At 46.5% G+C, this 22,790-nt stretch overlaps 1 protein-coding gene across 1 annotated transcript in view; it reads right to left on the bottom strand.

Annotated features, from left to right (window-relative positions):
• The window catches only part of PIK3R2 (phosphoinositide-3-kinase regulatory subunit 2), a 138,677-nt gene that overhangs the window by 43,762 nt on the left and 72,125 nt on the right, over positions 1-22,790 (bottom strand). The window contains exons 3-4 of the mRNA XM_085638687.1: positions 6,461-6,553; positions 296-370 (exon numbers count right to left, since the gene is read on the bottom strand). Of these exons, the coding sequence (XP_085494813.1) occupies positions 296-370; positions 6,461-6,553 (168 nt within the window). The remainder of the gene's footprint in view (positions 1-295; positions 371-6,460; positions 6,554-22,790) is intronic.

The raw sequence follows: 22,790 nt of genomic DNA, 5'->3' as shown, positions 1-22,790 counted from the left end.
ATTCAAGTGAGGAGCTGGAAAAGTCGACGGTGTCTGTTTTTTTTGTATTAGACATAAAAAGCTTAGAGACAGCTTACGGACTGTTCCGTGTGCAAGTGTCTTGTGTGTTGATGTGAAGGCCACGAGTCTGCCCCCGGGAAGCCCCAGCTCGCCGCAGCCGGCGCCCTCCCACCCGGGCCGGGCCCTGCTCCTTGCCTCGGCCCGGCCTGGATCCCATTACCGAGGCCCGGCTCATCCGTAATAATCTTCCCCATCTGAAGCGCTCACACTTCCTGCACGAGGAACTGGTACTTACCGGATCTCAGCGCCTGTCTCAGCTCAGAGCCAGCCGGGCCTCCAGGCGCCCTGTACAGCGCCTCGCCGTCCAGACCTGCGGAGGTAGGCGCAGTGTGCGTTAGAAACATTCACATCCATCGGTTCTATCGAGACATTATCAATGTTAAGATGCACGAAGGGATGAAACGGCGGCAGCGACTTAAAAGAAACATTTTTTACAGGAATGGCAGTAATACAACCGCACGGCAAAAGTTCCACTTTTAATAAGCTATTCAGCCTGCACAAAGGAGCCATGCTGGGTTCCGGTTTCTGTGAAGTTTGCTCTCACCCCCAAAGGAAAACTTTACAACCAGCAGGCTAACATTAACAACACAACACATGCAACACACCTTGAGACCCTTTCATACACAACCCCACCACAGGACACACCACAAGCCATGGAGACGGCAGAGGTTTGCGCTCCGGTAACAACACATCGGATCAAGTGGGGCCGCCGCCCGCCCTGCTTTAGAGCAGCATGGCCGGTATTTTAATGTCCTGTCGGTACAAAAAGTATTTTTTTAAAACACCTTAAGCCGGGATTTTTACTTTGAACTGTAAATGTTTGAAGAAAACCCTTCAAAATGTGTTCTCAAGCTGCCCTAATGACCTTTACATTGAAAAAGAAACAAAGGCCGTGTTAAAAAGGAAAATAGACATTTATACATAAAGGTCTGCTTAAGAATCCAGTCGGGGCCTTTGCAAGATCTTAAACACGTGCACCATTCCTGTTACTTGGTAGATTTTACTAAAACTCAGGGGTGCAGATTACTACAGAAAGGGCAGACGAAAGACTGCGCCAGTGCTGCACTCATCTTCACTAAGGGCACATGAAAGATTGCGCAGTGCTGCACTCGCCTTCACTAAGGGCACATGAAAGATTGAACATGCAAGACTTTTCTTCACTAAAGGCACATGAAAGAGTGTGCAGTGCTGCACTTGTCTTCCCCAGGGGCACATGAAAGCTTGCTCAGTGCTGCACTCGTCTTCACTAAGGGCACATGAAAGAATGCTCAGTGCTGCACTTGTCTTCACTAAGGGCACATGAAAGATTGCGCAGTGCTGCACTCTTCTTCACTAAGGGCACATGAATGATTGAGCATGCAACACTTTTCTTCACTAAAGGCACATGAAAGAGTGTGCAGTGCTGCACTTGTCTTCCCCAGGGGCACATGAAAGATTGTGCAGTGTTGCACTCGTCTTCACTAAGGGCACATGAAAGTGTGCAATTCTGCACTTTTCTTCACTAAGGGCACATGAAAGATTGAACATGCAACACTTCTTCATTAAAGGCACATGAAAGATTTGCAGTGCTGCACTCGTCTTCACTAAGGGCACATGAAAGAATGCTCAGTGCTGCACTCGTCTTCACTAAGGGCACATGAAAGATTGAGCATGCAAGACTTTTCTTCACTAAATGCATATGAAAGATTGTGCAGTGCTGCACTCGTCTTCACTAAGGACACATGAAAGATTGCACAGTGCTGCACTCATGTTCACTAAGGGCACATGAAAGATTGTGCAGTGCTGCACTCGTGTTCACTAAGGGCACGTGAAAGATTGTGCAGTGTTGCACTCATCTTCACTAATGGCACATGAAAGATTGTGCAGTGTTGCACTCCTCTTCACTAAGGGCACATGAAAGATTGAGCATGCAACACTTCTCATTAAAGGTACATGAAAGATTGTGCAGTGCTGCACTCTTCTTCACTAAGGGCACATGAAAGATTGAGCATGCAACACTTTTCTTCACTAAAGGCACATGAAAGATTGTGCAGTACTGCACTAGCCTTCACTAAGGGCACATGAAAGATTGCACAGTGCTGCACTCGTCTTCAGTAAGGGCACATGAAAGATTGTGCAGTGTTGCACTCTTCTTCACGAAGGGCACATGAAAAATTGCGCAGAGCTGAACTCTCTTATAGCAAGGCCACATGAATGCGCATGGCTGGACTCTCCTACAGCAATGGCACATGCAACAATGTGCAGTGATACACTCTCTTCCACCAAGGGCACATGAAGGAATTTGTGGTGTTGCACTCCGTCACAGCAATGGCACATGACCGAATGTGCAGTGATGCACTCTCTTACAGAAGGGCACATGAAAGTATGTGCGATGCTGCACTCTCCTTAACTAAGGGCACATGAAAGATTGGACAGTGCTATACTCTCCTACACTAATGGCACATGAAAGACTGCGCAGTACTGCACTCTCCTATACTAATGGCACATTAAAGATTGCACAGTGCCACACTCTCCTTAACTAATGGAACATGAAAGATTTGGGAGTGTTGCACTCTCCTTCACTAAAAGCACATGAAAGATTGCCCAGTGTTGCACTTTTCTTCACTAAAGGCACATGAAAAATTGCGCAGTGATGCACTCGTCTTCACTAAGGGCACATGAAAGATTGCACAGTGCTACACATTTCTTCACTAAAGGCACATGAAAGATTGTGCAGTGATGCACTCTTCTTCACTCTTGGCACATGAAAGTTTGCGCAGAGCCGAACTCTCTTATAGCAAGGCCACATGAATGCGCATGGCTGGACTCTCCTACAGCAATGACACATGCAAGAATGTGCAGTGATACACTATCTTCCACCAAGGGCACAAGGAGGAATATGTGGTCTTGCACCCTCCCACAGCAATGGCACACAAATAAATGTACAGTGATGCACTATCTTACAGCAAAGGCACATGATGGAAAGTGCAGTAATGCACTCTTTTACAGAAGGCACATGAAGATATGTGCAGCGAGGCACTCTCTTACAGCAAGGACATAGAAGTAATGTACAGTGCTGCACCCTCCCACAGCAAGGGCACATGAAGGAATGTGCGGTGCTGCACTCTTTTAAAGCAAGGGCACATAAAGGAATGTGTAGTGTTGCACTCTCCTACAGGACGGCCTCATGAATGTGCAGTGATATACTCTCCTGCAGCAAGGTCACACAAATGTGTGATGCTGCGCTCTACTATAGGAAGGGCACATGAATGAATGTGAGGTACTGCACTCTCCTAAAACCAGAGAGCGCATAAGTGAATGTGCAGTGCTGTAATCTTACTGCATGGGCACATAAATGAATGGGTGGTGCTGCGCTCTACGACTGCAAAGGCACATGAACGAATGTGCAATGCTGCAATCCCCTAGAATTCGACCACATGAATACATGTGGAGTGCTCCTACAATCAAGGCACATGAACAAATGGTCGGTGCAGCCTCTCTTTTAGCAAGGACACATGAATTAATGAGGTGTGCTGCACGCTTCTAGCAAGGGCACATGCATGAATGTGCGGCCCTGGACTCCTCTAAAAATCAGAGCACATGAATGAGTGTTCAGCGGTACAAGAACAAGCGTGCAGTGCTGGATCCTCCTACAATCACAGATCATGAATAGGTGTGCAGTGGCATATGAATGAGTGCACAGTACGGGACTCTCCAACAATCAGAGCACATGAATATATATATTTGTGGAAGAGGTGTAGCGCAGCGGGCAAATTGCCTGACTCCAGACCACGGGGTTCATGCTTCGATTCCCGGCGGCAGGTTAGCCCGGCACCATGTGACTCTGGGCAATAGCTCGCTTAATCTTCCCGAGTGTCCCCAGCGCCGGGACACCTCTTCGGAGGTAGTTGTACAAATGCTGGTATATATATCCTACATCAAGGGCAAATGAATGAATGCATTCTACTATAATCCAGGCACATGCATTAATGCTCCGTGCTGCAGTCTTCTGCAATCAGGGCACATGAATGTTGCGCTCTCCTGCACTCTATCCGCAAGCAGTCGCACTCCCTTCTGTGGTTGTGAAAGAGCTGTCCTGGGCAGGGGAGTCTGAGAAGGTGAGCTCTTCTTGGCAGAGGCACTGGACGTCTTTCAGTTTGAAGAAGTTCTCACATTTTTATCTTATGATGTGCTGCAATCTTTTGCATTTGCCAAGACTGAAAGGTTCTCCTGGGACATGTGCCGTGGTTTTGCAAAAGGCTTGTATTCTTGACATAGCTGTGAATCATAGCAGACGAGGAGTGCCAAACACTGGCCTGGGTGACACCTGCCCGGTCCTCTCCTTGGATGTACACATTTTCAACCAAAACATGGGCTGTGTAAACGATTCATTGCACATAAATGTATCTCATTCTGATATTCTCACAGCCTGGCATGGACGGCTCATCACAGACCACAGTGGAGCGCCTTTCATGCCCTGCAAGCTTGGCCCTCACAATAGGATAAAGTGTTAAATGCAGTGCTTAATTTAAGCCAGTGGTTTCCTGTGCTGGACACTGGCACTTAATTGTCATCACCACACTTATGAAACTCTGCCACATGGTGGCGCTGCTTGTCTGATATAGAGATGAGCAGAACAACGGTTGTTTATGAATACAATACACATCAAAAAAATACTAACACCTGCCTCCCCGGCCATTCCTTTAGCTTTGGGGACCTGGAATAATCTCAACTGTCGCACTGCACTGGCTGGCGGGAGAGACGGTTACTAGTTGTTTTGGTAGCGCCATTGGCAGTGATGGCGGAGCAACGGGCGGTGCAAGCTGCGGTGGACTCCTGGTCAGGGCCCTGGCACTTATTATTTTACAAATAAAGCACTGGTTAAATGCCTCCTATGCAAAAAGGCACAGCTGACAGGTCATTTCATCTTTATTCAGCCACTGTATCTTTTAGGGCAACTATGCAAGCCCTGCATAAAGCAGGTCCAGACGCACAGGGCAGCGGTGAGGGACGCGTCGCACCAGCTCCCGCTTCTTAACCCAGCCCCCCTGTTGTTTTTGGACGTGAATGAGCCATGCACTGAATCCTGAGTTGGGCTTATGCCACTTGGCTCTGTATGTTTATTCGGTGCCAGCCCCTGCACCCCACGCCCCATACTGGTCGGCCTGGGTGCCCTCCACCGACTCACTGGTGCCATCCATTGTGCCATGGGTTGATGCGGTCAGTCACATGACCCGGTAAGCCCACTTCTCTGATGTCGGTTATCTCAGTTGGACTCTACCACTACCACTTCTGGGTGCACCCGGCAGTGCTTAATTTGTAAACAAATAAGTGCCAGAGCTCTCGTCAGGAGGCCACTGCAGCCTGCACCACACATTGACCCTCCCAGCGCTGCCGATGACAGTTACAAGACAACTCCTACCCATCGCACTCCTACCAGTGCGACAATTCAGACTATTCCAAGGCCGAAAGCTATAAGAATGGCTTGGGAGACATGTATTCGTCATTGTTGATATATAATAATTTAATAAACAACTGTTCTTGTGCTCACCTCTAAAGTAGAGTAACAGCGCCACCAAGTGGCGGTTTATAAAAAAAAAAAGCTGCTGTTGACAATTAAGTAGTAGTACGAGCACCAGAAACCACCGGCTCAAATTAGGCACTGCCGCAGACACACTACTGTGATGTCTGTCATCTCCGTTAGACTACCCCGCTCCCACATCTGGGGGGGCCCCGCAGACACACTACTGTGATGACGGCCGTCTCCATTGGACCCGTCTCCTGGGTTGCACCTTCACCAATTCTGGTGCGCCAGTCCTGCTCTGAAATCAGCGGACCCAGTCACCGGAAGATACTTTTGATGGGGTAACTACACTCACACATTTCTCTTCTTGGTGTCTGCTTAAGCGTAGCATAGGTTCACCATGACTTTGCAGCACTCCAAACCACGCAACACCGGGGAGAGGAGTTGGCCTAACGGCTAGGGTGCTCGACCTCGGACCTGGGTTCGAGTCTCGGTAATGACGCTGAACATCCTGTGATTCTGGGCAAATCACTTAATCTCCCCATGACTAACAAAGAATGAATGTGTGTCCTAATGTAACGTAACTGGTGCTATGTAAAGCGCACAGATACCCGATTGGATTCAGGTCAAGTTCGCGCTATATAAAACTCTGAAAGAAAAAAAAAAAACACTATACAACCTTCCACTAGCCTGCTCACAAGAACACAACACACCCAAAATGCGCAGGAGAAACAAATTTAACTCTCCATTTATCAACAGAAAGCGCTTTGGGGCTTAAAACGGGGAGTGAAAGAGCTACTACACTCATGCTACAATGCCATTGGCCAGCGTCTTGAGACCCTCACGGGTGAGTAGCCGAGCTTTACAAACTCTTGATTGATTGGCCAACCACTGTACCTTTCTTTTCGATGGCGTCCAATAGCTTCACCAGGATCGGAGGGCCGTTCTCTGGAGGCGAAAACTGCTCGGTGAGGTCAGGGAGGGCGGAGCCTTCAAAAGAGAAAAAAACAGAACAGGGTTACCGGAAACCGTAGCCAAAGCCTGGGCTAAACACACATAATAAACTGAATTATTCAACAACTAAGTTGATGATGTCTTAAAGAACCACATTTTTGACGTCAGAACTTTAGAGAGTTCAGAACCCTGGTCCTCAACTCCAAGAGGGGTGAACCCTCCTGTCAGCTCACCCTCGGGTTCCTTCATCTATACACCCTCCTCGAGCTGTCCATGCACATCCGGGTCATCCTGTCCAAACGGACACAAAAACAATTAGAAACGCAATAGCCTCGCTTATATGCCGTGCTTCCTTCATAGAGTACCTGCATGCCTCATGTACCGGCCGTGCTTCCTTTATAGACTACCAGCATGCCTCATCTACCGGCCGTGCTTCCTTTATAGAGTGCCAGCATGCCTCAGCTACCAGCCGTGCTTCCTTCATAGAGTACCAGCATGCCTCAACTACTGGCCGTGCTTCCTTTATCGAGTACCAGCATGCCTCAGCTACCGGCCCTGCTTCCTTCATAGAGTACCAGCATGCCTCATCTACTGGCCGTGCTTCCTTTATAGAGTGCCAGCATGCCTCAGCTACCAGTCGTACTTCTTTTATTGAGTGCCAGCATGCCTCATCTACCCAGTCATGCTTCCTCTATAGAGTGCCACCATGCCTCATCTACCCGGCAATGGTTATTTTATTGAGTACTAGCAGGCCTCATCTACCGGCCGTGCTTCCTTAATAGGGTACCAGCATGGCTCATCTACTGGCCGTGCATCCTTTATCGAGTTCCAGCCTGCCTCATCTAACGGCTGTGCTTCCTTTACAGAGTACCAGCATGCCTGATATACCGGCCGTGCTTCCTTTATAGAGTACCAGCATGCCTGATATACCGGCCGTGCTTCCTTTATAGAGTACCAGCATGCCTCATCTACTGGCCGTGATTCCTTTATAGAGTGCCAGCATGCCTCATCTACCCAGCAGCACTTCCTTTATAGAGTACCGGCATGCCTCATCTACCCAGTAGCTCTTCCTCTATAGAGTATCGGCATGCCTCATCTACCCAGCCATGCTTCTTTTGTGGAGTACTAGCAGGCCTCATCTACAGGCCGTGCTTCCTTTATAGAGTACCAGCATGCGTCATCTACCGGCTGTGCTTCCTTTATAGAGTACCAGCATGCCTCATCTACCGGCCGTGCTTCCTTTATAGAGTACCAGCATGCGTCATCTACCGGCTGTGCTTCCTTCATAGAGTAACAGCATGCCTCATCTACCAGCCGTGCTTCCTTTATAGAGTACCAGCATGCTTCATCTACTTGTGCTTCCTTTATAGAGTAACAGTATGCGTCATCTACCCGGCCATGCTTCTTTTATTGAGTACTAGCATGCCTCATCTACCCAGCAGCGCTTCCTCTATAGAGTAGCAGCATGCCTCACCTACCGGCTGAGCTTCTTTTAAAAAGTACCAGCACGCCTCATCTACCCGGCCTTGCTTCTTTTATAAAGTACCAGCACGCCTCATCTACCCGGCCTTGCTTCTTTTATAAAGTACCAGCATGCCTCATCTATCGGTCGTGCTTCCTTTATAGACTACCAGCATGCCTCATCTATCGGTCGTGCTTCCTTTATAGAGTACCAGCATGCCTCATCTATCGGTTGTGCTTCCTTTATAGAGTACCAGCATGCCTCATCTATCGGTCGTTCTTCCTTTATAGAGAACCAGCATGCCTCATCTATGGGTCGTGCTTCCTTTATAGAGAACCAGCATGCCTCATCTATCGGTTGTGCTTCCTTTATAGAGTACCAGCATGACTCATCCATTGGCCGTGCTTCCTTTATAGAGTGCCAGAATGCCTCATCTATCGGCCGTGCTTCCTTTATAGAGTGCCAGCATGCCTCATCTATCGGTCGTGCTTCCTTTATAGAGTGCCAGCATGCCTCATCTATCGGCCGTGCTTCCTTTATAGAGTGCCAGCATGCCTCATCTATCGGCCGTGCTTCCTTTATAGAGTGCCAGCATGCCTCATCTATCGGTCGTTCTTCCTTTATAGAGAACCAGCATGCCTCATCTATGGGTCGTGCTTCCTTTATAGAGTACCAGCATGCCTCATCTATCGGTCGTGCTTCCTTTATAGAGTACCAGCATGCCTCATCCATTGGCCGTGCTTCCTTTATAGAGTGCCAGAATGCCTCATCTATCGGCCGTGCTTCCTTTATAGAGTGCCAGCATGCCTCATCTATCGGTCGTGCTTCCTTTATAGAGTGCCAGCATGCCTCATCTATCGGTCGTGCTTCCTTTATAGAGTGCCAGCATGCCTCATCTATCGGCCGTGCTTCCTTTATAGAGTGCCAGCATGCCTCATCTATCGGCCGTGCTTCCTTTATAGAGTGCCAGCATGCCTCATCTATCGGTCGTGCTTCCTTTATAGAGTACCAGCATGCCTCATCTATCGGTCGTGCTTCCTTTATAGAGTACCAGCATGCCTCATCTATCGGTCGTGCTTCCTTTATAGAGTGCCAGCATGCCTCATCTATCTGCCGTGCTTCCTTTATAGAGTGCCAGCATGCCTCATCTACCGGCCGTGCTTCCTTTATAGAGTACCAGCATGCGTCATCTACCGGCTGTGCTTCCTTCATAGAGTAACAGCATGCCTCATCTACCAGCCGTGCTTCCTTTATAGAGTACCAGCATGCTTCATCTACTTGTGCTTCCTTTATAGCGTAACAGTATGCGTCATCTACCCGGCCATGCTTCTTTTATTGAGTACTAGCATGCCTCATCTACCCAGCAGCGCTTCCTCTATAGAGTAGCAGCATGCCTCACCTACCGGCTGAGCTTCTTTTAAAAAGTACCAGCACGCCTCATCTACCCGGCCTTGCTTCTTTTATAAAGTACCAGCACGCCTCATCTACCCGGCCTTGCTTCTTTTATAAAGTACCAGCATGCCTCATCTATCGGTCGTGCTTCCTTTATAGACTACCAGCATGCCTCATCTATCGGTCGTGCTTCCTTTATAGAGTACCAGCATGCCTCATCTATCGGTTGTGCTTCCTTTATAGAGTACCAGCATGCCTCATCTATCGGTCGTTCTTCCTTTATAGAGAACCAGCATGCCTCATCTATGGGTCGTGCTTCCTTTATAGAGAGCCAGCATGCCTCATCTATCGGTTGTGCTTCCTTTATAGAGTACCAGCATGCCTCATCCATTGGCCGTGCTTCCTTTATAGAGTGCCAGAATGCCTCATCTATCGGCCGTGCTTCCTTTATAGAGTGCCAGCATGCCTCATCTATCGGTCGTGCTTCCTTTATAGAGTGCCAGCATGCCTCATCTATCGGCCGTGCTTCCTTTATAGAGTGCCAGCATGCCTCATCTATCGGCCGTGCTTCCTTTATAGAGTGCCAGCATGCCTCATCTATCGGTCGTTCTTCCTTTATAGAGAACCAGCATGCCTCATCTATGGGTCGTGCTTCCTTTATAGAGTACCAGCATGCCTCATCTATCGGTCGTGCTTCCTTTATAGAGTACCAGCATGCCTCATCCATTGGCCGTGCTTCCTTTATAGAGTGCCAGAATGCCTCATCTATCGGCCGTGCTTCCTTTATAGAGTGCCAGCATGCCTCATCTATCGGTCGTGCTTCCTTTATAGAGTGCCAGCATGCCTCATCTATCGGCCGTGCTTCCTTTATAGAGTGCCAGCATGCCTCATCTATCGGCCGTGCTTCCTTTATAGAGTGCCAGCATGCCTCATCTATCGGTCGTGCTTCCTTTATAGAGTACCAGCATGCCTCATCTATCGGTCGTGCTTCCTTTATAGAGTACCAGCATGCCTCATCTATCGGTCGTGCTTCCTTTATAGAGTGCCAGCATGCCTCATCTATCTGCCGTGCTTCCTTTATAGAGTGCCAGCATGCCTCATCTATCTGCCGTGCTTCCTTTATAGAGTGCCAGCATGCCTCATCTATCGTTCGTGCTTCCTTTAGAGTGCCAGCATGCCTCATCTACGAGGATGTGCAGTTCCAGCACGCCCACCGGCACCAGCATGCCTCAGGTACTTTGCCTAAACTCCGCGGGCATTGCCACGCCTCCCCCACATTCACCGCACTGGTTCCGCTCGAGGGCACCAGCGCGCCTCGTCTAGCTGCAATCCAGCGTGGCCTCTACTAGCTCAATTCAAAGAGCCTCCCACCTCAAAATACCTCATTTAAAGGGCTTTCCATGCCACCTTTACCCTGCCATGTTCAATGAAGAGTATCCGCATGCTGTCACTGCCCTGCATGTCTGACCCACCACGAGCAGCTCCCACATAAGAGCACCTGCAGGCTCTATCCACCCTTGCATGCTTCAGTGAAGGAGTACCATCATGCTTTATCCACCCCTGCATGCTTCAGTTGAGTATCTGCACTCTTTATCCACCCTTGCATGCTTTAGTTAAGGAGTACCTGCATGCTTTATCCACCCCTGAATACTTCAGTTAAGGAGTGTCTGTATGCCTTATCCACCCCTGCACACTTCAGTTAAGGAGTATCCGCACGCTTTATCCACCCTTGCATGCTTCAGTTGAGAAGTATCCACATGCTGTATCCACCCTTGCACACTTCAGTTAAGGAGTATCCGCACGCTTTATCCACCCCTGCACACTTCAGTTAAGGAGTATCCGCACGCTTTATCCACCCTTGCATGCTTCAGTTAAGGAGTATCCGCACGCTTCATCCACCCTTGCACGCTTCAGTTAAGGAGTATCCGCACGCTTCATCCACCCTTGCACGCTTCAGTTAAGGAGTATCCGCACGCTTCATCCACCCTTGCACGCTTCAGTTAAGGAGTATCCGCACGCTTTATCCACCCTTGCACGCTTCAGTTAAGGAGTATCCGCACGCTTCTTCCACCCTTGCACGCTTTAGTTAAGGAGTATCCGCACGCTTTATCCACCCTTGCACGCTTCAGTTAAGGAGTATCCGCACGCTTCATCCACCCTTGCACGCTTCAGTTAAGGAGTATCCGCACGCTTTATCCACCCTTGCACGCTTCAGTTAAGGAGTATCCGCACGCTTTATCCACCCTTGCACGCTTCAGTTAAGGAGTATGTGCATGCCTAAAACTGCAGAGGGTACAATACTGAAGCATGCACCATCAAACCCCTCCCCACAGTCCCAAGTCAAACTCTAACTACTGACCGCCCCACAAAGACAGGTGTCTGCCTTCAAAAGGAGGGTGCACTGTTCACTACTGACACAAGGGCCGTGCCCTACTTCACATGGAAGCATAAATTAAAACTGCATTACAGAAAATCTCCAGTAAACAAAAATGTTTCTTATTTAGTTTTGTGCGAAGGGCTTGATTTGCAATTTACAAGGTCTCTGCGGTGTAATCCAGGTAAAATAACTCAGTGGGTTAATGCCGCTGGTGCTGAAACCTTAGTGTAACCTACATATGTCACAACCTGTGATTTTGGTGAGAGATTTGAAGATGAACTGGGTTAGAAGTAAAACATTTTAACTCTACGTGTCCTACGTCTAAGACCTCAGTCTGCAGAGGTAGCTACTGTACAGACAAGAATGATAACTCCCCCCCCAGCAGGCCCCCCGAGACAGAAGGCAGGGCCGGTCAGCTGTTTATCTCACATGGGACACACTGCGGTGCAGTTAGCGGCTCAAAGTGGGGCTGAATATTCAGAAAAAATAACGTTTACTGAGCTCTCTTCCGCAGTTGCATGAACCCAATGACATTCCCGCCAATAAGCCGAAGCAAATCTCGGAATGTGCCCGTCGCAGGAGCCCGGATTGGAATCAGGGGTTCAGCAGTGACCAGGGGTGGGGATATAAATGGGTCAGAGAGGGTTGAAGGGCACAGGCAGGTCGCCCCCATGAGGGTGCCAGGGTACAAACACCCCTAGACCCTAGTGCACCTTGGCAGGGTCGGGCCTCGTCTAAAGGCAGCCCGGCCGCCGTGGCCCCCCTTATCAAGTCCCCGGACACCGCAGGCATGCTGGCCGCAGATTAGAAGCCTCCTTTTACCCGGCATGCACTCGGATCTTATGCAACACGCGGCGCGCTCCTGGCGCTGCCTTTGTGTCACTGTTTACTCTGCGCCTCCCCCATCTTCCCTCCCAGACAATAATCTTGAAGCACCTCCAAGGCCCCGGGGCGAGCTGTGCACGGGTGCTTGCACCTGAAAAAGCACGCGAGCGCCGCCCCCGCACTCCTAAAGGCAGCCCTATATCTCTGCCAAAGCTTCCCCGCGGGGAGAGGCTGCAAGACACTCTGGGGCAGGCATAACCGGGCAGACCCACGCTGTGCCGACCGCTTCTATGCTTCTTTTTAGCATTATCTTAGGTTTTAAATGTTTATTTCTTTTAGGGCAGATTTAATGCGTCTCCAGTCTGTGTTACAAAAATACATTTAAAAAATACACACATACGGTGTCCTCTTTGTCCATTGGTCTGTTGAAATGTCAATCACATTTCTCTTCCAGTCACCACAGAATACCCCAAGTGGCAGTGGGTCAGCCCACCTCATCCATTGGCTCTCTTGCACCTTAAATGATGGTTTTACCCACATCACATGTGCAAAGCCGCCTGCAAAGTAGTGCACTTTGGTGCCAAGGCTGGTTCACATGGTCGGCTAGGCCTTTCCTTTATTTTTATATATTTAAATTTTTTTTTTAAATAAATTGTATATGTAACAAATAAAAAAAAAAAAAACCAGCTTGGGAAGGCCAGACCCGTTTTACATCCTGGTGAGTCTGCGTGCGAGTATGTCCGCAGTGGTGCACAAGGGTCAAACATGGCTTCCTAGTGATAAGGTTTAGGGAGGTAGATTGCTGAGGAGACGTTTAAAAAAATGCATTCAGAAAACCTCATCGCCTCTTGCTACAGCCGAATGACAGAGCCTTCGCTCAGGATTTAAGTGAAACCACATGGATAACTGTAATGCACTTTTCCTGGCACCCTCCCCCTGTGGCGCACGCGATACCCATTTCTTAGCTATGGCACGCGCGACCCAGAGGAGTCGTGCACCCAGACAGCCTAAGCGAAACGTTAGCGGATCCTCACCAAATTTTTCATGGGCGCCCATTATTCGGTGTCTTGTCACTGGCTTTGATATCACGCACGCAGGGCAAGTTACCACAAGTAACCGCAGAGCACGAGGCGCTAGAGTTAAATTCATTGGAATAAAGGGACCTTGGCGACAAGTTCACCCCCTACTCCCATCAATCGGCACAAGGAGACCCTACGGACAAGCCCACCTAACATTCAACACAAGGAGACATTACAGACGAGTGCACACCTGTACACCCAACAATCAACACAAGGAGACCCTGCGCCTGTACTCCCAACAATCGATACAAGAAGACCCTCCAGATGAGCACACGCCTGTACACCCAACAACTGACACAAGGAGACACTCCAGACAAGCCCACACCTGTACACCCAACAATCGACACAAGGAGACCCTCCATACGAGCACACACCTGTACACCCAACAATCGACACAAGGAGACCCTCCAGACGAGCACACACCTTTACACCCAACAATCGACACAAGGAGACACTCCAGACGAGCCCACACCTGTGCACCCAACAATCGACACAAGGAGACCCTCCAGTTGAACCCACGCTTGTACACCCATCAATCGACACAAGGAGATCCTCCAGATGAACCCACGCTTGTACACCCAACAGTTAACACACGGCGACCCTCCAGATGAGTATACGCTTGTACACCCAACAATCGACATAAGGAGACATTACAGATGAGCCCACGCATGAACACCCAACAATCAACACAAGGAGACCCTCCAGATGAACCGACGCTCGTACACCCAACTATTAACACAAGGAGACCCTCCAGATGAGCACACACCTGTACACCCAACAATCTGCACAAGGAGACCCTCCAGATGAGCATATGCCTATGCACCCAACAATCGACACAAGAACAACTTTCAGACGAGCCCACACCTGTACGCCCAACAATCGACACAAATAGACCCTTCAGACGAGCCCACACCTGTACACTCAACAATTGACACAAGAAGACCTTACAGACAAGCTCACAACAGTATACCCAACAACTGATACAACAAGACCTCCCAGAGAAGCTCATGCACCCAACAATCAACCCAAAGACCTTCAACACAAGCTCACTCCCGTTCACCCAACAATCAACACAGACTCTAGAGAACCATCCCTAGTTTAGCCTAGGCGTAGACACACAGAACACAGATCTCTAAGCTCACTCTTAATACGAGACAAGAATATGGAAAGCACCTTCCCCGTTGTTCGTTCTGAATCTGAACGCAGAATCTCAATCTCTAAAACCTGAATCCCACCATCCCACACTCCAAAACCTGAATCCCACCATCCCACACCCCAATCAATCAATCATCTACCCTCAGTTGGAATTACATAGGAGTTATTTTCGAACTAAGAAAACACACGTTTACAGCTTAAAAATCCTTATATTGAACATACAACACAATCCTTATCAAACACAATGGTCCGGGTTCACAAACCGCATTTTGTGGTGCAACTGGCTGTACTATAATAGAACTATTAAAGTCCCACAAAATGATATTCACAATCCTACAAGTGTTAATCTCCACCTCACCCAGCCTTTCAAATGGGAGGGGTTTAGGAAGGCGTAAGTAGGCCCTTAGGGGAGGTACACACACCCATCCACAAAAGAAATGGCCCATTGCTATTCATGTACGGCATTTCTAAAGTTACTACAGCCCAAAAGGAGCAGAACAGGAGTAAATGTACATAAGCTCGGAACTGGGGTAAATTTACCCCCACACGACAACAACTGATAGTGCAGCACCTTCTCATAAATAATAATGGAGGTAGGGACTGAAAATAATTCCCCAAAGAAAATAATGTGAAATTACATTTTGTAAACTAGTTCAAATATAAATACATTGAGATTAGGTTTGAAACAGCAGCTTAAATTAAAATATATTTATTATTTAATTTTAAAATATTGTAGTAACCTTTTATGAATTTAAACATTAATGGAGCATTGACTTTTATCAAAATATAACTAAATGACTTCAAATTAACTGCATACATTGCTTTTAATAATTCTTAATACATAAAAACCTTTTTTTTTACTTTAGGTGGGAAATGTTTTTTTGTAATTGAACTTTAAAACAAAAATTTAGATTTAATGTAATATATTCAAAATATTTACATTTAAAATTTCCAATAATCGAATGCGGCTATAGCATTTAATTTTTCTACATTTAAAATAAATATATACAATTACTTTACACTAATACTTAAGATAAAAATATTTATACTAATTATTTTCAAGTTTTATCAAATATTTTTGTTTTGTTTGTTTGTTGAACTTTTACCTATACTTTCCCATTAGGAAACTTCCACCGCAGGGTTCCTTAACACGGCTTCCCTGTAGTATAACATACGTGTTTCTCCATAGCCGCTTGGGAGAATGATTTAGTGATTAAGCTGGTGACCAGAGAGACCTTGGAACCAGGAAACAGGGTTCTGATCCCAGCTACAGCACCCGACCAAAAATCATGCGATTCTTGGCAAACCGCTTCACCAATCTGTGCAAATTATCAATGCATGCAATGGAATTGTAAGATGTAAAAATGTGGAATGGAAATATATGTAAAACACCTTCTAAACAGGTCTTTAACTTTCTCCAACTTCTCCACACACATATGGGAGAACTGGTGCATCCCAGCTAGGTTTGCGCTACATACTATGACGACATGATGCGAACCACATGCGGTGTTCGCTTATACAAAGCGGGCAGTCAGGTGGATACGCCACAGTGAATGTGAGCGATTTAATGTACTTTCCAGGCGCTTCCACTCAAGCCACGGCCAATTTGTGCATCACTGTAGCCGACCAATTTGTCGAGGCCGGAATTTCAGCGGAAGCCAAGTGTGTGAATAGGAAATTGAGCACCTGTTGGGCCATAAAGGCCTCTATTCATGGCCAAACCCTTGATGCGGCACAAACTGCAATGATTCCCTGCACTGCTCATGGACTGCGCCTCCAGCCCGTGTACGTTCAATAACAGGTCAGGCTAAATTTGGGGAACCGATGGATACCATTCTGAGGTTCATACGAAGGTGTTGCACCTTTTGAAGTGGAGTCTTTAACCAAGTGCTTTTTTTTTTAAAGAGTTCTTCAAGACTGGGGAGTTTGGGTTCTGCTCTGAGGGCGGGAATCAGAGACTTCAAAAGTTTGGGGACTTGGCCTCCCAATGGTCTGACTCCATGTTTTTTAGTTGTCTGAATGTGCGGGGGATGAATACGGTCTAAGTTGACCGATCGCAGGTTTTTCGTTCGAATATAGCAGGTTTGATGGTAAGCAGGACTTTGTTCCAATGTGAGTGGTACGTCACTTTATCCTCGACTCCACCCGGAGCCAATGGAGAGCTCTTAGGGCTGTTGTGGTGAGGGTTCATTTCGGCAAGTGATGTCTTAGTTTGGCTGCTTGGTTTTGTCCTCTTTGGAGATTGTTTGGTGATCCTTCTAAGAAGCAGAGTAAATAATGGTTCAGTACTCTAGGGGTCTCTGCTAAGCTCTACGTTGACTCGACAAGAGTAATGGAACGGATCCCAGAGTAAGGAGAGTTGTAAGTTGCAGTGTCTGGGGAGTGCTGCGGTTACTGACCTTTATCAAAGGGCGGCTTTTCAATTTGCCGGGTTCAGTGCCTCCCAGTGCCAGCATCTGAGACAAGGGAAGTTCTCTTTCTTCCAAAGGGAAATGTGCCTAAGGCCTCTGGTGATATTAGCTTGGCCGCTTTGCAGACCTTTAAATGCATGTACATTTGGGTCTCCCCAGAGTACATTTAGGAATCTCCTAGGTGATTCTTCAAGAAGTATTTTTTGTTGACCAGGAGGGAGAGAGCTGCCCTTTAAGAACGGATTTTACAACAGATTACTTGATCAGAGTTTGTGTGTACAAAAAAACTCTAGTTTTAGGTTTGGCTTGACACGGCTTGTTGCCAACAAGGGCTCGTATCAGCAATACACAGAAAGAGGCCTTTAGGTTAGCCCCTTTAGCTATAGGTCATTTAAATTACTCCTCTCCACCAATGCTCTAAGAGGGTCAGGGCCTGCCAAGGCTGAGCCCTGGCACATCAAAGATAAGACATAGGACCAGGGCCCTACCAGGGCTCTGTTAGTGCCCTTGTGGACTTAAAAACATCTGTACCCGCCTGCCAGTTATAAGCCGCAGCTGTAAGGAACCAATCAATTTCCTTTGTACACTTGACTCTCCTACAGCATCCACAGCGAGCAGTTAAGGCACCGCTTATATACTACAGACTCCAACGCATGTATCAGAGAATTTACTGCAGCTTTAAAGCAAGTAGGAGGACCATTAACATCCAGAAGCCTCTGTTTAAGGGTCCACTTATCACAGCCCGAGGGGTTTGATGCTTGCTGTAGCGGCAGTGGGAGAGAAGGAGTCTTCATAGCACTACTCTACAGTATAATTCAAATAAAAACAAGCACTGGCATAGCCAATAGGTCTCGCCTTTGGGACCTTATAAGTGTTTAGCCATGCAACAGTTGCATAACTAAACCCTCATAAGGTCCCAAAAGCGAGACCTATTGGCTATGCCAATGCTTGTTTTAACTGCTGCAATCTATTGAGGCCTCACGGAGAACATCAAAGCGGCCGTGTGGCTGCGAAAGTGATCGCGATCAAACATCAAAGCAGCCGCGAGAGTGAAAGTAATCGCGGTAAAGCGCGACACGCGCGCCCGCACACATGCACTGTAGCTCTAGGCTGGCCTGGTAGCACTTTTTGGCGCCCTCACAAAATGTCTCGCCAGACCAGCGCATTGGCTGGGTCAGGCGAGACCTAAATACTTAGAACACAAAATGTTGACCTCGGATGGTCCAGTGGTTCTTGACCTTTTGACTTCTGTGGTCCGCCATTTAATTAGTACAGGAATCCGGGGCCACAACTGAGGCACTACTAGAGGCAGGGAACTGCAATTTTGATGATTTGAACCTCAAAACAATATACGACCATACGAAAACAAGCATTCATCAAATAGACAAATGAAATTTTTTGTTTAATCCACAATTATATAAGAGACGTTTTACTTTTAATGGGAAGCTTGGAGATTTTCTAAATTCATTTGAGGCCACCCATCGTCCACACTATATTCTGTCTGACGCCCCTGCGCTGCTCCCACAAATCAGTCTGAGGATACTAACTTAATTTTTAGCCTTCTGTTTCAAATTCCTCCACGTTTACATAATGCTTTAAATGTTCTATTTGGCGTCTTTGATTATGCATACTTTATTAATCGGTTACTATTATTTAAATTTCTAAGTAGTCGCGGACCTCAGGAGTCCCTGGACCACAGGTTATGAACGTTTGGTTGCCTTGCGTAAATATTTCCATCAAAAAAAATTATATTCAAAGCTGGTTCTAAAATACGAGATAAGTGACTTCTGATATATTTCTAGATTCAACACAGGTTAAAATTTGTGAAGAGAAATTTTTGTACTGCTGAGACGTTTTCGCAAAGAATCCATTTACAGCCTTGTATTTCAGGTAAGAGGTAAGTCACTTGACCTGTGTAAGCCCACCACACTAGCAGGCCTGCCACCATTCACAAATAGAGGCCCCCTTTTCTGTACATGTTGTGTTGCCCTGTTAGTCATCTACAACAGTCAATTGTGAAGACTGTGTACATGTGTGTGAGGAGCGGCCATCTTAAGTATGGCTGCCCCGTTACTCATCTACAACAGGTAATTGTGAAGACTGTGTATATGTGTGTGAGGAGCGGCCATCTTAAGTATGGCTGCCCTGTTAGTCATCTACAGCAGGTGTTCGTGAAGATTGTGTACATCTGTGTGTGAGGAGCGGCCATCTTAAGTATGGCTTCCCTGTTAGTCCTCTGTCCCTGCGTAGCAGTTGAAAGCACAGGCAAACACGAGGAGGCCATCAACAGCATAAAATTATAAAAAGCTAAACAGAGAATAACGGGGGTGTATTTTCCCTCATGGTCCTGAGCGACATGATCGATTTGACAGAACTGTGAACCACTCTGTGAAAGACAACCCCGTAATTCACTGTTCACATCGATAATTCTATACATATGAGTCATGAAAACAGATCTATGCACAATCAAGGAAGTTGATGGCGTGGAAATATTTCATTTAAAATAACAATTATTGTTCTTATTCTTAAATAGATTTTGTATAAAGCACAACCTGCCATAAACATGTTTATTTCAAGTATTGCATTTGCTCCTCTATTGGCTTCCCTCAAGGTTGGGCCGCTTTCCTCTGTTCCGTGGTGTTAACACGTTTCTCCTAATAATAAGAATGCCTGGTCTTCTTCTTGTTCTTCACTGAAATAATTGTGGCTGAATGTTTTTTGTTTTTCTTTTTTCAAATAAAACTATTGATCAATTTTAAATTTTATAAAAGGGTTTAGATGCTAATATGATAGTATTTCACAAAGCACAGTTGATGGCCTGGCAAAGGATGCAGAGATATCTTTGTCTTAATACTGAGTTCACTGCATGTTGGACAGCAAGCGACCCAACAGCTGGCCACACACATTAAATTAACACATTATAATGTAAATAGGAGTGTTCATTTGACCATCACTTCACGTTTCCATCACAAAAATGATGAGTACACGTCTGAATATATAAGCACCGGAGTAGTCACATCCCAACCCATAAAAGGTGAAATCTATAATTGTTGTCTGTCGTCATCCGTCAACAGTTGTAGTCCCCACCCAAGTGTTTTCACTAATCAGCTTTTGTGGGACCAAGCATACAATTACAAATCACATGTGTCAGAAGTTACCAGCAAACACCCACCGCAGTGCCATACACCCAACTACCAGAAAACATAATAGTAAACAGAAAACAGGCCTGAAATGATCCGACTTTTATTTACCCTAAACACTGCTGGATGTTTTTGCACAAAAAAAATAAAATGAGGTTCAAAATCAAGATTCAAGTAAGCTGCTCGATTTATCTGAAATGCAATGGGAAAGTGTCTTAACTTAGGTTCAAATTTTGGGCATTGATTTATCATACATTTCAGAAAGGGGCTAAAAAATACGGACTTCAACTTTTGGATTTCACAAAGTATAAACTGTCAAATTGATGAGTGCCCTTCCCCATCATCTGAAAAATCTAGCACAAAAGACTCACTGGTATTGTGTAAATATCAACACTTGTGAGATGTGTGGTGGCCAACAATAGCAGGTCACAAATGCACAACTGCTCATGTTGCGATGGATTCTGGTCCTTGACTCTACTCATGGGGTAAACACGTCTCCAAATCTTGTTCAGTGCAACTGCTGATCACTATTTCAAATCATTCTAAAAAAACTTAGATCCAGGGCAAAGTCCTAACCAAAAATACTCCAGGCTTCTACCCTAAACTATGGATTAAGAAGTACTGTCAAACTTCCACTTAATTTCTCAGTTTTCATAAAATCTCTCAAAAGCATGGTTTCCTCACAGATCTCCTTCTGTGAAATATCATGTCCTAAAAAATGATGGGCCTGATTAAAATCTTGGCAGAGGGGAATACACCGTCACGAACATGACGGCTATCCCCCCATCTGCCATATTACGATCCGATTATATCCTATAGATATACAAATGTGGCGGATATCCTGTCCCCCGTATTACTGTCCGAGTATTCCATCTGCTTAGATCTAAATAAGGCCCTATATCTGGATTCCACACAAACATAGGCCCAGAAGCGGCCTCTTGTCTCAAGTCGGAACTACTCACAGCTTGCGAGCAAGGCATCTTATGTACACCGCTTCTGCAAGCCTTAGCTATTGCACTCGATGTCGCACATTTCTTTTTCACATTTCTCCGCCTTTCACTACCCCAAGTAATGGGCTCAAGCCACCTCAGACATTATTTCCATCCTTCCTCCCCGACCGCACTCCCCAAGTTAAAATGTCATCCTTCATGCTTCCAACCACACCACGAACATACCACATGGAGTTCTCCAGATATCTACCCGTTGACCAGAGGCTACAAAACGACATAGCTGATTACCGCATAGGAGCAGACGACACACACCTCAATCAACCACCAATCGGGCGTGGACACCGTCTTCAGATTCAGGCCTCAAAATACAATAATCGATTTTCCCTACATGCTACTAAGACGAGGGTTCTCCCACTCGAACTTCTGGCATCATTCCGAACCCTCAGCTCTTTGGAGCGAGAGGCGGTTACAAGCTACCATCGAAACAAGCCCCTCCATTGGTTCACGTATTAATTCCATCTCTAAGTCTTGTGTTTTATCACCCGGGAGGTGTCCAACCATTCGTACTCTCCCGTCAAGGACTGACCTGCTACTAGAATTGGTTGTCTGCTGACTGTAGGAAAGGAATCTATGCTGACCTCTTAGTTCAAAGGCCAAAGAAACTTCACAATGTTCTGAATAGTTTCTCGGTTTCTTTTTTGGCTTAAATGACTCGGGCCACATCACTTCAACCCTGAAATCCATATAATAGCCAATGTTGAGAAAATACATCAACTTTAAGGCACCTAGGATGCCAATGGTAAATCTTTATTTATTGAAAGTATTTCAATGTTACCTGCCAATTTCCACCTGCACATCTGTCAGAAATGATGGGGCTACAAAAATGGAGTGAGGAACCAGGGTCGAGTATCAACAACAGCTACTGGAAAAATCTTAAGGTGATTCATATGACCATCACTCGGGCAAAATATCTTTAAGCTCAATATAAGACTGAATTCCACTACAGATCTGATGTCATCTCATCGGATTTCCCAGCAGCCTCGTCAATGGTTTTATGTAAACAAATGGTCTCTGTTGGGTGTTTTGGGGGAGAAATTGTTGGTAGTTTTAAAAGAAATCAGGGCGTGGTCCACTCTTGGTAGGATACAAACTTAGCGGTTGCCAAGGCCCAAGATATTTAGTTGTGCAAACCCCGTCTAAGGTAGGACTGGCTCTGGGGTGGAAGAACCTTCAGTTCTCCGACCAACAGAGAGATTCATATGATATTTGCTTCATCGTACAAATACATTTAAAATCCAAGTAATGTGATCCCTCAGCAAATTTGTGTTGGCTAGTGGGAGGTAATGCTTGGACCACCAAGTCCCAAATTCATTCGAATCAATCACTTCAAAAACCTGGGTTCATATTTAAGAAAAAATATGTCCTATGATACTTTTCTTGTGTGGCCAGGGCAGAAACTCATGGATCAACAATGCTCAAACA

This window comes from Triturus cristatus, chromosome 12, assembly GCF_964204655.1.
Source record: "Triturus cristatus chromosome 12, aTriCri1.1, whole genome shotgun sequence".
Lineage (NCBI taxonomy): Eukaryota > Metazoa > Chordata > Amphibia > Caudata > Salamandridae > Triturus > Triturus cristatus.
This window is presented reverse-complemented; position numbering and strand designations above follow the sequence as displayed.